This window comes from Plasmodium knowlesi (genome assembly GCF_000006355.2).
Source record: "Plasmodium knowlesi strain H genome assembly, chromosome: 1".
Taxonomy (NCBI): domain Eukaryota; phylum Apicomplexa; class Aconoidasida; order Haemosporida; family Plasmodiidae; genus Plasmodium; species Plasmodium knowlesi.
Genome location: NC_011902.2, coordinates 23,871 through 37,532, shown reverse-complemented (window position 1 = coordinate 37,532; position 13,662 = coordinate 23,871). Strand labels below are relative to the sequence as shown.

Below are 13,662 nucleotides of genomic sequence, written 5' to 3'. Positions count from 1 at the left end.
TTCATTAGGCATTACTCCCTTCATGTAAATTTTATAAAATTGAAAATTTAGGATTCATAAAAAATAACAAACAGATAAACGAACAGACAATTATTGACTGAGCTCCTTAAGAGTGATTCGCGATAATTGCTTTGGTTCGGTGTTCTAAAACAAACGGTAGTTTACCTTACGGGCGAACTAAAATACTTAAAAATGATTCGATTCCGCAGAAAGAGAAATTATTATCCCTCAATTATAAACTATAAATAATATTTAAAGGATAATATAAAATAATGGATCGATCACTTTTTATGCTAAGAAGAGAAGAAATAAATGGTGGAAATTATGCTGTTATAAATAATAGTGATGATAAAATAAATCTTGGGAAAAAGGAAAATAAGGTAATTTCCATGTTTCGTTTTTTTTGGGGGTTTCAAAGCATGCTTCGCTTTGCTTCTTTTTCTTCTATGCAATATTGCTATTTATTTATGTCCGCGAACAATTTTACAATTCATAAATATTAAAAAAAAAAAAAAAAAAAAAATTCTACGAAAAAAAAATTTTAAATCGGATAACAAAGAACCTTAAAAGGAAAAAAGAAAAATAATATAATTTATAAATATATTATAACTTTCTTCTAACAATTGAGCATATTATATTATGTGCTTATGCCATTTTAGTAAAAATATATATTTATCCAGCATTATTACGTTTGCTATAGTTACGTGCATATATCTCGCATACCATTAACTTTGAAAAGAAGCAATAAAATAACATATTAAAATAATATAATATAAATCTTCAAGGAATTTAAAAAAATTGCGATTTATACATAAAATGTTAAATGAAGAAGGAACACTTTTCGATTTTGTTATATATAATATTCATCAACATACAATATTTAAAATTTTTAGAGTAAACTTAAAATTTTATTATCCATCATAATTAATCATCTTTTTCTTTCGAAATTACTATAAGTAAAACATTTTAAGTGCATTTCTTCTATGTCAAATTAAAATGTATTAACTTCTTCCAAGAAATTTACCGTAAATATATTTTTTTCCTGCGTACAGAATATATTAACTTTATAATACATCAAAAATTGTATTCATAAAAAATATATATAAATTACAGCGAACGCTTATCGCATATAAATAAAGACAGAAGGAAGAGTTTTCCGGCGAATTAACAGATTTCAATACCGATATCTTTTTCCGCGTACGGAAAAAATATATATAACTTTTTACCTCGTTCTGCCTCCATATGTCTGCTCTGCCCATTTGCGAGCGCTATCTTACTGCAGTGATTGAAAGCTAAAAATAGGCAACAAAGTAAGAAGCAAAAAAAGACGTTTGCCCCTTTTGTGTTTTCACATTATGCTCTTTCATTTTTTTCCCCCCCACCACCTTTGATTTTTACCCATTTTAATGAACATTTTTTTTTTCTGCAACTGCACAATTACGTTTTCATGGTTCCACCGGATAACACCACATTCCGTGACTTTTCCACTTTAGGAATATTTCCTTCATTTACGAGTTGTTAGGAATTACCAGAAAAAATAGAATTCAAAAGAATTTATGTTAGTGAGGATGTTCCGAATCACAGGTAGCACAAACCCCTATACAACAACTGCAGATGATATTAGTGCGATTAAGCATGCTCTTGGAGGATGCCATTTAAACAGGGAAGGTTATTTTTTCACGGACCCTCGATTCTTGCAAGGAGTTTTTGCTGGTATCCTTGTGTTTTATGTAATGCTATACTATACTCGCCGATACAAAAATAGGGTAAGTTATGACTTGTGCACATAACATTCTTTTTAAGGATAATTAACTTTTCGTTAATTTGATGACTGAGAAAGAGGGCGTGCTTCGGGCTAAAGCTTAACTGCCCATTTGACCCCTGTTTAGACGATTGTTGGCTCATAATATCATTCCAATTTGACTTTTTCTCACATTTCAGGTTAATGACGTGCCAAGACATGAATCATTTTCCTATGTTAACCTGCCAACTCACGGTCCATATAGAGAGTTCCATGGAAGCGAAATGAATCAAATACATTAGAAAAAAAAAAAAAAAAAAGGAAAGAAATAACATGAAAAATTAATACGGAAGAAGGAGCATATATGAGGAAATGATGGTTAAGTACCTTAGGAGGTGCAGCACACTTGCACATTAGACATAATTCTATTAGGATGCCCTGTTTGAACAATGTTATAAGATACTATGCATCCATGCATATATATATATATATATATATGTGCCCCATATTTTCTATTACCCCCACAGTTTTCACTTATATGAGTTCTTAAATATGGATACTATAGTGTGCACACTTTTGAATAAAAAAGAATCACTTCATATAATAACTCTGCTGTGTAAAGGTGTTATTTATTTATTATTTATTTTTTTTTTTTTTGTCACGCGGCAATTCATGTATTTTAATTAAAATTTATGTTTTGAAGCGATTCATTAGATTATAATTTTTTTTTTTTTAATTTAAAAAAATAATATATATTTATTTTTTTTTTTCCTTTGCGAATGGCATACATGTATATTATATATATTAATTTATTTTCTCCCCCACCATTAGTTAAAACAAAAGCAATGTTTATGTATTGTACATGTTTCTCGATCACATTTCTATAATAGCCGTGATATACTAATACCTCAATGATAAATGGATCAGCGGAGAAAATTGTTAAAATATAACTTTATGTAAGAATTAAATTTGTACTTAATATCTTAAATGAAATATATACATATAAGCATAGATATTTGCATATGTACATATATATGTGTGCATATATTCCCGTTATTCAAAAACTGAATGAAAACAAATTTCTACTAATGTAATATAATGTAAAGGGTTATAGTGGTGAATTCGTCCTTTTTTTTTTGCGTTACTCCTTCCGGACAGGAGGAAGAGTCCGCTTTTTACCTAGTTAAGAGGATATTGTGCATTTGGAGGGTGACCATCGTTGCCCCATTGAAACGATCGAACACCGATAGTGAACATTTCTGTTACCTTATCATCTTTGGCTAATAATTAAAATATATGCGGCAAGGCGGAAGTTATATTTGGATGACTGTTCATTTTGGAATATTTGGCGAATGATCCTTTTTGTTAGAAGGACGATATATGTACTATACTGTCTTCTACACATGTGACACCCTTCTGGTGTTTTAATTTTATCATTGTTCTCTTTAGTTCATCGTGTAGGAAGATATTCACAAAGCTTCTTCGTTATAGTGTTATATTATATACTATGCACATGGAGAACAATTCCTTACGTGTTTGAGTGTCCACTTTTCTAATCTTATTCGTGTAGGGTACATATCATAACTGAGGTTCCCTTTTTCATGCACTCACAGTTATATATTTGTTTAATGAGAAGATACTACGAAGTATGTTCACTTTCCTTTGTTCCAACTAACGGACTTTTATTACACATAGATAGTTTATAAAATTGGGGGAATAAATAATAATAGTAACAATAATAAAATGTTGTGCAAGAATATGGAACAGAAGAAGAAAAGAATCTTAATTTTATTTTGTGCAAAACAGTGAAACATTTTAATTGCTTAAGGACAAGAAAAAACAGAGAATAATATAACAATATCGTTTTTTTTTTTTTCACGTTTTGGTAATCCACATGTTACTCCCTGTTCTGTCCTAATAGGACAATAACCCTCTACCATGCTGTATGATTAATGCTCAGCTTAAATTTACTTGTTTGATTTTTCTTTTTGGAAGGGAGAAAATACAATCGGTATATTTTTCCCCATTTGACCGCCATTGAGCGTTTGTCGAATTACTTCATATAGACGTGAAATGTAGAAGATTGTATCATATTGCTCACGTGGATTATATATATATAAATATATTTTTTCAGTAGTGATATATCATTTATAGCATTAAAGGTAGAAGAAACAAAACATGTCAAATAGGAGCGAAGGACATTAAAAATAATGCAGAAAGGTCACATTACAAAAAAAAAAATAATGAGAGAATATTTACTTAGGTAGTTTGACATTGTGCTATCAGTCTTTTAAAGGTAGGGAGCGTGCAGAAATTATGTTCTCACTGGTGCGAAGAGTAGATTGACTTGTCAGAAAAGGGAAAAGACAATAAGGAAAAAGTTAACGTTATATAAAGTGATACATATGTATCAAATAATGAATTATGCAGGATAGATAATGAATAAGGTTCTCCCATAAAGATAGTAAACATGGGAAGCCACTGAAATATAACATCCACTCTGCGGCATAATTTTCTATTTATACAACCTCTGCTACTGTGGCAAATAATTCTACTAGGTATGGTATATCATTTTAGTGAGGTCAACTTTTGCAATTTATCTGTGGGAAAATTTATCTTCCTCCTTTGGACGAGTAAAAAGAAAAAAAAAAAAAGACAGATATGCACGCGCAGTAAATGTATCGCATTAGGGAATACCATAATTTTTTGCTCCAGGATTGTTATTTTCTTTTTTTACAATTGCTTAAACATTTTTCACCTTGTTCATTTTTTAGAAAGTAGTTAAGGGAGGCACTCCTTCCTTTCTCCCCACACTCATTCCCGGTTAAACTTCAGATATGGTCACAGGAATAGCAAATCTAATAACAGAATTTTATTTTAAAGTTTTACTTATTCATCCATTACATCACGAAGACATTAATATGACATTAGAACACATAATAAGAATATGTAACGTAAAAATAATAAAACGAGGAAAAGAGAAGTAGAAAATAATAAAAAATATGAAACGTTTTCTTATGCAGAGCTTGCCAATTCCCCCCAAAAAGAAGGAATATTTATTTGATACAGAAGTAATTTTCATAAATGTATATATATATATACAACTGAGAAGTCTGCAAATATACATATACAACATTTATTTAATTGCTCTGCAAAATAAATTTTAATTAAAAAAGGAAAAAATATAAAAAATAAAATAAAAATCGTATGCAATATATAAATATAGAACACGCTGCGACTTGATAAAAGGGGTATATAATGATATATACTACGCAGAACAAAAAATATATATATTTTAAAATATTCCCTAGGTGTAGGCAAAAAATGATGACGGAAGGAGTGCGGTGGGCATTAATCATGTGCACATATAAATAATAAAAAAAAATATATATACTAGAATAGTATAAGTGGAATAGTTCGATGATCATATATGCAGAAAAGACATTATGGTGACCTGAAGTGAATTGCACTAGCACTTTTCCTTAGCATATTTTTGAGGGTGTATTTTATTCTGTTCTTTATCAACTGAACTAAAATGAATGTGCAGCTATATATTACTACATTATGATAATATTATGTTATACTTATCGGATGCTATGTAGCACCACCATGCTGGCCCAAGTTTCTGCGCTTTTCAGGTTTTGCCAGTTTTATAAAATGGACCCGCTGTTTATTATTCCTACTTATCGCTTAGGCCATCTTAACATCATTCATATGTGACTGGTATCTTACAATTCTTAATAATAAATCTTTATAATAATCACATTTGCTATAAGACATGTAGTCCCATATTTTTAAACTAATTAATATAGCAGCAACGTAGACGAACATGTTTACTAAAAACTGCGATACAGTTTTGTTGTTTATTCCAAATTGTTGCATTAGGTTTGATCGTGAGTCTTGGTTACCAGTGAGGTTTATCATGGTTGGGTTTGGAGGGATTCCATAACCTGGTATACCGTCATCTGACTCTTCAAATTGGCGTTGGTGCGTCGAAGTGGGGTCGCCTTTGTCGAAATTCCTTTGCTGATACATTTTCGTTTATTGCGTTATTAGATAAAGGAAGAAAGGTATTTATTATACTCAGTTAATCTGATTTGAAGTATACTTTAGGATTATAATTGTTTGTCTGAGTGGTATGTTCAGCTGAATGGATAACTGTTCTGTATTACTAAATTTTTCTTCTTTCTGAAATGGGATGAGAAAACAGATGGGTCATTATCATGTATATATTAAGAGAACACAAGGGGGTAATACATATAGTACATATATATAATGCGAAGATCCGCGCGTATTAATATTCACATCCTAGATATATGCAAATGGGGAAGAAAGAGCGTATAGGGTCCATAACAAATTAGTTATTCGGTCAGTAAAGTTATGCATTAAAGGTGGGTGAGGGTTAAGGTTCCTTTTTTCGAATAAGCGAAGAGGACGGATGGGTAGGGAAAATGATGTGGACGTACATGTGGATAGCAGTATGGAGTACATACGTATCCATAATGCACACATATTTGATGAGCGTATTTGCACTACCTTATTAGGAAGGTATACCATTAAATCAGCTGTCTGGGGGTGTCAATCTTATTTGAGTATCTATATAGCTGTAAAAAGGAAGTTGTAGCATGGTCAATGTATATTTTGTTACCATATAACAATTTTTATATTGGTATATTTTTTTTCTAAAGAATAAACGTCTGAACAAAATAATGTTACTGTTCGAATTAATTTTTTTTTTTTTTTTCTTATACTTGTATGAAGCAAACGTAGGGTTTCATAAATAAAAAAAAAAAGCACTGGAAAATTATAATAAAATCTTACGTATAGGAATCATGAAATGTTAAAATTTACGGGAAGCATTTTTTATTATTCTTGATAAATACATTTATATAGAAAAAAATGTATATATATATTTTTTTTATTTGAGAAATTTAAAATAACTTTCAGTTCTAACAAACTTTCATAATATTATATAACATTTGTTAAAAAAAAAAAACAATGAATATTTGCACAAACTTTTTGCTATTTCGAAATTTTTTTTGGAAAAGTTAAAGAATATATATATTCTTTCTGAATAATTGTAATACTTTAAAAATAATGTTTTATAATGAATAATAATATAATATAGTATATTCATCAAATTAAAATTGCATAAGAAGCAATATATACACTACTTTTATAAATTAAGAAAAAAAAAAAAAAAAAATTATAGTGAAAAATAAAATGACGCATCAACGAAAAGAAGCGATTTCAAATTTAATTTTGGAAAATTGAACATTTCACTAATTTTAACAAAGAATACAGAATTTTAATATGGTGGGATAAATAATTTATAAAGAGGTACAATTTTCTTGTAAAATTTAGAAATTGCGTTTTTTTGGTTTATATAAAACTAATGCTGATTTTTTTTTTTTTTTTTTTGCGGAATAGTTAAAGTGTCTGTATCATTAGGAAGTACACTTTTGGAGAATGAAAGGGTAACATATAACAGAAAAAATGTGGAGGTACGGGGAGCTGGAAAATTGTCGTATATTTTCTATGTTGTTGTCATACTTTGTATTTTTTGCTTACGTTAATAAATAATTGCTATTCTAGTGTGAGGCTAAATTTTTCAAGCCCTTGGCTCAGTATGCACATATACAAAAGAGTATGAGTAGAATGAGCTAGTTTTTCATGTTCCCTACGTTATTTATTAGCATAAATATTATCATGGGCATAGTTATTAAATGTATATGCATGGATTGAATATATTTTTTCTGAATGGATGATAGTGAAGAATTTACTTTTAGGGAATTATATGATGATGAATATTTTCCTTCATTTATCCATATCAAGAAATTTAGTATTTATATGTTGCGTTCTTTTTTTTCATTCGTTTGAAAGGCAGTTTTTCCTGCGCTCCAAAAGTAATTGCTATATTTCTTTTTTTCGCTTTTACCGGAACAGTTAATTTTAATATATCATCTTTCTTTTTTTTTATCGTTCTTCGCAATAACTGTACTTTAACGCCTCTATTATGCTATTATTACAATTTTACCTTATTTGAAGTTTCTATTTGTGTATGCGTGTACCGCAATGTTATGTCATTCAAATGCATGTAATAATCAATTATATTTTGCGCGCGGAATAATGAATAAAAGATAAAGGAAAGGTTATATACACTGCCTGGTGTAAAAATAAATAAAGGAAAATATGTATATATAACCAGGAAAAATATTTTTTTTGAAGGAAAAGGGTCCAAGAGGCCTTTTCATTATAAATAATAGCTTCTATGCTTGTGGTGCTTATTTTTAAGTAAATCCAAGGATAAGGAAGTTACCAAGTCCATAATGTCCTATTTTGTAGCAGAGGAACATATTAAATTTGTACTGTACGTATATGGGTTATTTCGTGAGAATATTATTATTCCGCCCTGTGTGCTATTGTAGAATATAACGTATTAAATAACTGAAAAGACAAATTAATGGGATCTCCTGATTCCAATCTCTGGATTACGGGGAAAATATATTTATGCGGGAATATGCACGTGCAGCATGTCGCGTACGTTTGTGTATAATAGTTGCACATATATTATAACTGTTCTAATGTTAGGTGTATAATGGTTATTCCTGTTTGTTCAACAATATAATCTATGGAGCACTGTTAGAAGGAAATTCCTTTCGTGTACTCCAATTTGTGTAGTAAAAATATTGTTAAGGAATTTAATACATGATATAAAAGACATTTTGTCCCTTTGGTATAAATGTACTATTTGAAAATTTTCCGAGAAATAGCGTATTACGTGGATTATCGAACCCCTGCACATGCAGCAGGACAGAATAATACCTTTTAAGGACGTATTGTGATTGTACACTGAGTACAAAGATTTATTTTTAATTTGGTTAACAATTATTATTTTGCCATAGTATATATATATATATATATATATATATATTATAAGGTAAATAGGAATATAAGGGGGAAAGAGCTTGAAACATTTAATTGTTCCATGTTTTATGGTCTCTTGGAAATATCGTTCTTAGAAAGAAATGTTTTCTCTCCACATGTGGACACATATCACATTCACTATTTATACAGGCCTCTGCTGTTCAATATGGCAATAGGGCGATATTAATTTATTATGTGGATGGAAGAATATCGCATTCTGCGGAAGTACACTCTATCTATGTAATAATGAATAATAGTATACACATATCTTCCGGTGGGGATAACATGTTTCTGATCAGGAAGGGGAATGTCCCATAGGCGTAGTGCTTCGGTGTAGCCTTAGAATTTGCTGCGCCCAAAATTTTGTAAATCTTATAAAAATATTTTAAATGATAAGAGCATATGGAGGGTGGTCGCACTTTCATTATTTTATTTATTTATTTTTTATTATTTTTTTTATTTTATTTTATTATTTTATTTTTATTTTTTAAATCCCATTCCTCGGAAATTGTGGAATTCACCCCTTAACAATGCACATGTGCTTAGGGGAAAGAGCTGAAGTATGGTATTGTTAGAAATAAGTATTAGAAGAAATTTATCAGAAAAGAGGAAAAAAAAAAAAAAATAAGAAGAAGAACAACAACAAACAACAAAAATGATATCTCTTAGGAAACTTCCTCTATTCATCTTTGTTGTATACTCCTGGCAATGTTTCGGCAACTATGTAAGATATGAACTGGGAAAATTTAAAATTTTGAGTATTTGCTATATCATTCATCGCTGTGATCCATAGGTGAAGCGTAAAAAAGGGGGAAGGGGAACCGTTCCCCCCTTCCCCTTAGACCATTCCTTCTTTTTTCGTACATATTTTAACATTTTGTAGTGTTATACCTTTATGATATTTTTTTGTTTTTTATTAGGTGAGTGCATTAAGCACGTTAGATGATAGCACTTCCATGGAAAGTCTATTTACGAAAGTGCAAAAGACCAAATTTCCCCACCATAATGGTCATCATCATCATAATGATGGTTATGGTGGTCATAATGACAGCATGTCTACCCTTTCGAGCAGTGTAGACACCATTTTTAAAAAAGAAGGAATTCGTACAAATTATAAAGCCTCATACAAGGCACCACATAAAACACTCTATGAAGCACTACATGAAATCCCATATAGAGCCCCACATGAAGTGTCATATAGAGGCCCACATAAAGTCCCATATAAAGCCCTACATGAATTCTCATATAGAGCCCCACATGAAGTGTCATATAGAGGCCCACATAAAACTCTCTTCGATGCACCGCATATGGCACGATATGGACGAATGAAAATTCGACCTAGAGGATTTTTTAATAAATTGCTATACAATATAGAGAAAATTAAAAGAACAGGAGCATTGTTATCCCCTAAGGTAATTCGCATATCGCTCTTATATATATTAGCTTTGTTTTGTATAGGTTTGATTGTGGTCCTTCCTATAGGTCCCCAAACACCTTTTGCATGGATGACTTGTGGTATGGCAATTTCTGTATTAATAGCATGTATATATTCTAGTGTTCGGATTGCAATAAAATAAACCGCCTGCGACGCCCATTAACATTACACTCTCAAGGGTATATTTAACAGGAAAATATATATATATATATATATATATATATATATGTATATAACACATCAAGGCTTCCACAGTTAAAACGAGGCACTCTAGGCATCGTCCACTCTAGGCATCGTCCACTCTAGGCATCGTCCACTCTAGGCATCGTCCACTCTAGGTCAAGACATTCTTTTCGCAAGCGGAAAAAAAAAAAAAAGGAAGAAATATTTTTCGCAAGTGCAAAAAAAAAGAAAAAATAACGTTCTTAAAGAAAAAAGTATTGTAAAAAAAGGATGAATGTTCTTTCACAAAAAAAAAAAAAAGAAAAAGGAAGAAAAAATATTTTTCGCAAACGGAAAAACTAAAAAGGAAAAAAAAAAAAAAATGTGTGTTCTTAAAAAAAAAAAGAAGAATGTTTTTTTTTTTTTTTTTTTTTCCAATAAACAAAAGGTGTACTTTCACCCAAAAAAAAAAAAAAGAAAAAATATTTTTCGCAAACAGAAAAAGAAAAAACGAATAAAAAATATTTTTTCGCAAGTGGAAAAAAAAAAAATAATAATGTTCTTAAAAAAAAGAAGAAGAATGTTTTTTTTTTCTCTCTATAAACAAAAGGTGTCCTTTCACCAAAAAAAAAAAAAAAAAAAATTTTTTTGCAAACAAAATAAGAAAAAAATGTGGAAAAAAAAATCTTTCTTTTTTTTTTCTTCAAGAACAAATAAAAAATAAAAAGGAAAAAAAAAAAGGACAAAAGGTGTGAAAACAATATCCTTCATCTTAAACAATAAACCCTAAACCCTAAACCCTAAACCCTGAACCCTAAAACATAAACACTAAAACCTTAAACCCTGAAACTTAAACCCTGAACCCTAAACCCTAAGCCCTAAACCCTAACGAAAGAATATAACCATCTATATAGAACTGTTCTGTCCGTTCACGCGATATATGAATTTTATGATCTTAGCATGCAATTATACATGCAAATTGGAGCCGTACAAACTACTAGCGACGTCAATTTTTTTTACTTATTTTTTTTTTTTATATTAAAAAAAAAAAATGAAAACTAACTTTTTAATCTGTGGAAGGGGATGGGAGCATGCAGAAAAGGATAAATCTAAATAGGATATGGACGTTGCAATGAATTTGTTTTCATTTCGTAATGGCGAAAGGGGGGGGGGCGCCGGGTGGCCGCTAGCAAATTCGTACCATATAAGAATGCCCTCCTTTAACCAGCATTCGGTTAACTATAATGCCTTCTTTCGTTCTTTCTTTCTTTTTTTATTTTTTTCTTCTTGAGTATATAATATCATAAATTTGTTTATCGTTTTATTTAATTTTTGTTGGCAAATTATATATATATATATTATTTTTTCACTTATGACCAGGATAAAAAAATATATTAAAAAAAAAAAAAAAAAAAAGCTTCGTACACATTAAGAAACTTTTTTTTTTTTTTTTATTTTTACCCTTAAAAAGAATAAATAAGGAAAAGCATTTGAAAGAGAAGAAAAAAAAAAAAATGGCACCCTTCTCTTTTACCAAACTTTCACTATTAGCTTTTGTACTTTACATGTGGCAACATCCCAACTATGTAAGATGAAGAATATTTGTGCTATTGAGAGAATTCTTGTACATATATATATATATATATATATATATTTATTATTACAAAGAACAACATACATAAGGGAAAAGGAAAGGATAGAAAAGAAAAGGAAGGGAAGGGCAGGGATTCCTTGCCCTTCCCTTCCACTAGCACACATTCCCTCTCCCCTTACTTACATTTCTTTACTCCTTTCCCCCCCTTCCTTCACATTTCCTTACTCTTTCTCCTATATTTCCCTTCCCCTTTCCTCCTAAATTCCATTCCCTATTCCCTTCTCATACATACCCTTCCCTTCCTTTTTCTTCCCCTTTTACTTTTATTCCATCTTCCATCCCCCCTTACTCAACTAAAGCTAACCCCGGAACCTTACTCCTATACCCCTACAACTTCATTCTAACACCCTTACAACCTTATTCCAACATCCCTAAAACGTTTATTCCAATACCCTTATAACCTTATTCTAATACCCTTATAACCTTATTCTAATACCCCTACAACCTTATTCTAATATACCTACAACCTTATTATGGCACCCCTATAACCTTATTCCAACACCCGGAATCCGAATTCTAACACCCCAACAACCTTTATTCTAACACTCCCACAACCTTATTCTAACACCCCTGAAGAACTTACCCCTATACCCGTGGAAACCTTAAACTATAAACCAGGAGCCTCCCTTTCCCCCTTTTTTCTTTTTCCTTTTCAAGCAGCTGATTTTTCCCTATCCATTCATTTAACTTATCAACCAATATCATTCCTTTCATTTCATTTCCTTCTCATATCATCCCCTTCCCTTTTTAGCACGAAGATGATTTTTCAAGACAGGGTGTGAGTACTTTATTACAAGTACATAATAAAGTAGGTAGAAATTTAGCAAGCAAAGAAGAAAAAAAAGAAGAAAAAAAAGAAGAAAAGAAAGAAGAAAAGAAAGAAGAAAAAAAAGAAGAAAAGAAAAAAACAAATAAAACATTATTAGGGAAAAAAGGGAAAAAGGAATATAAGGATGGTAGATCCACATTTGTAGGAGCTAGAGATATTAACAAAGAGAAGAGTGAAATGGATAGTTATCGACAGAGAAAATTAGATTTCTGGGAACATTTCGAACCAACAATGACAGCAAATTTTGAGAAGGTATTAAAAAGGTGTTTTGCACGTAAAGCAGGAGAAGAAGACATGGATGAAGATTATTCAGTTGTACTTCCAAAGCTGGGATGGAATGCGGATCCATATGGTGTATTAAAGAAAACAAAGAAAGGGACGGTGCAGGAAGGATATAGGAAAATGCTAGAAAACAATTTCCGCAATGTTCCATACGTACATGATTCACAGAATGCTCATAAATCAAACGAACCATACCTAGAAAGAGAATACGGACGCGTAGAGTTGGGCGCTGATGCAAAAACATGAACGAATTTAAGAAAAGGGGCAGAAAAAAAGATGAATAAGAAAATGTAGAAGTAGAAGAGGGGAAAGGAAAAAAAAAAAAAAAACTTCACTTCTGTTTCTAAAAAGCCTTCTATCATAACATTTAATAAAAAAAACAAACAAAGTTATTCCTTCTGCTGTTATATGATAGGGCAAAAGGTGCAATGAAACTGCTAAGTGATAATGAATTTATGCGTGCGTACATGTACGAATTAAAAATCATGGAACTATACTTTTATTCTTTTTTTTTTTTTTACTGGCAGAAGGGCACTTTCTTTGTCACTGCGCAGTTTCGCGAAGTGTGTTCATTGTGTGGGACGCAAAGCTTTTGTCCTTCGCTGGCATAGTTGCCTAGCTATATCAGAGAG

General features: G+C 30.8%; 4 protein-coding genes across 4 annotated transcripts; 3 read left to right on the top strand and 1 right to left on the bottom strand.

Annotated features, from left to right (window-relative positions):
• Positions 1-1,556: 1,556 nt before the first annotated feature.
• Positions 1,557-2,043, top strand: PKNH_0100700 (conserved Plasmodium protein, unknown function; the record flags this gene model as incomplete). Its single annotated transcript, XM_039113732.1, has 2 exons — positions 1,557-1,766; positions 1,942-2,043. 2 exons carry the CDS (start codon positions 1,557-1,559, stop codon positions 2,041-2,043), a joined length of 312 nt encoding a protein of 103 aa, XP_038969360.1.
• A 3,388-nt stretch (positions 2,044-5,431) lies between these two features.
• PKNH_0100600 (small exported membrane protein 1, putative) lies at positions 5,432-5,776 on the bottom strand (the record flags this gene model as incomplete). The annotated part of the gene is made up of 1 exon (XM_002257466.1): positions 5,432-5,776. One exon carries the CDS (start codon positions 5,774-5,776, stop codon positions 5,432-5,434), a length of 345 nt encoding a protein of 114 aa, XP_002257502.1.
• A 3,547-nt stretch (positions 5,777-9,323) lies between these two features.
• On the top strand, positions 9,324-10,245 carry PKNH_0100500 (uncharacterized protein; the record flags this gene model as incomplete). The annotated part of the gene is made up of 2 exons (XM_002257465.1): positions 9,324-9,392; positions 9,589-10,245. 2 exons carry the CDS (start codon positions 9,324-9,326, stop codon positions 10,243-10,245), a joined length of 726 nt encoding a protein of 241 aa, XP_002257501.1.
• A 1,534-nt stretch (positions 10,246-11,779) lies between these two features.
• On the top strand, positions 11,780-13,276 carry PKNH_0100400 (Plasmodium exported protein, unknown function; the record flags this gene model as incomplete). The annotated part of the gene is made up of 2 exons (XM_039113731.1): positions 11,780-11,851; positions 12,671-13,276. Coding segments are annotated over 2 exons (678 nt in total), but the record flags the coding sequence as incomplete, so codon positions are not given.
• Between the last annotated feature and the right edge of the window lie 386 nt (positions 13,277-13,662).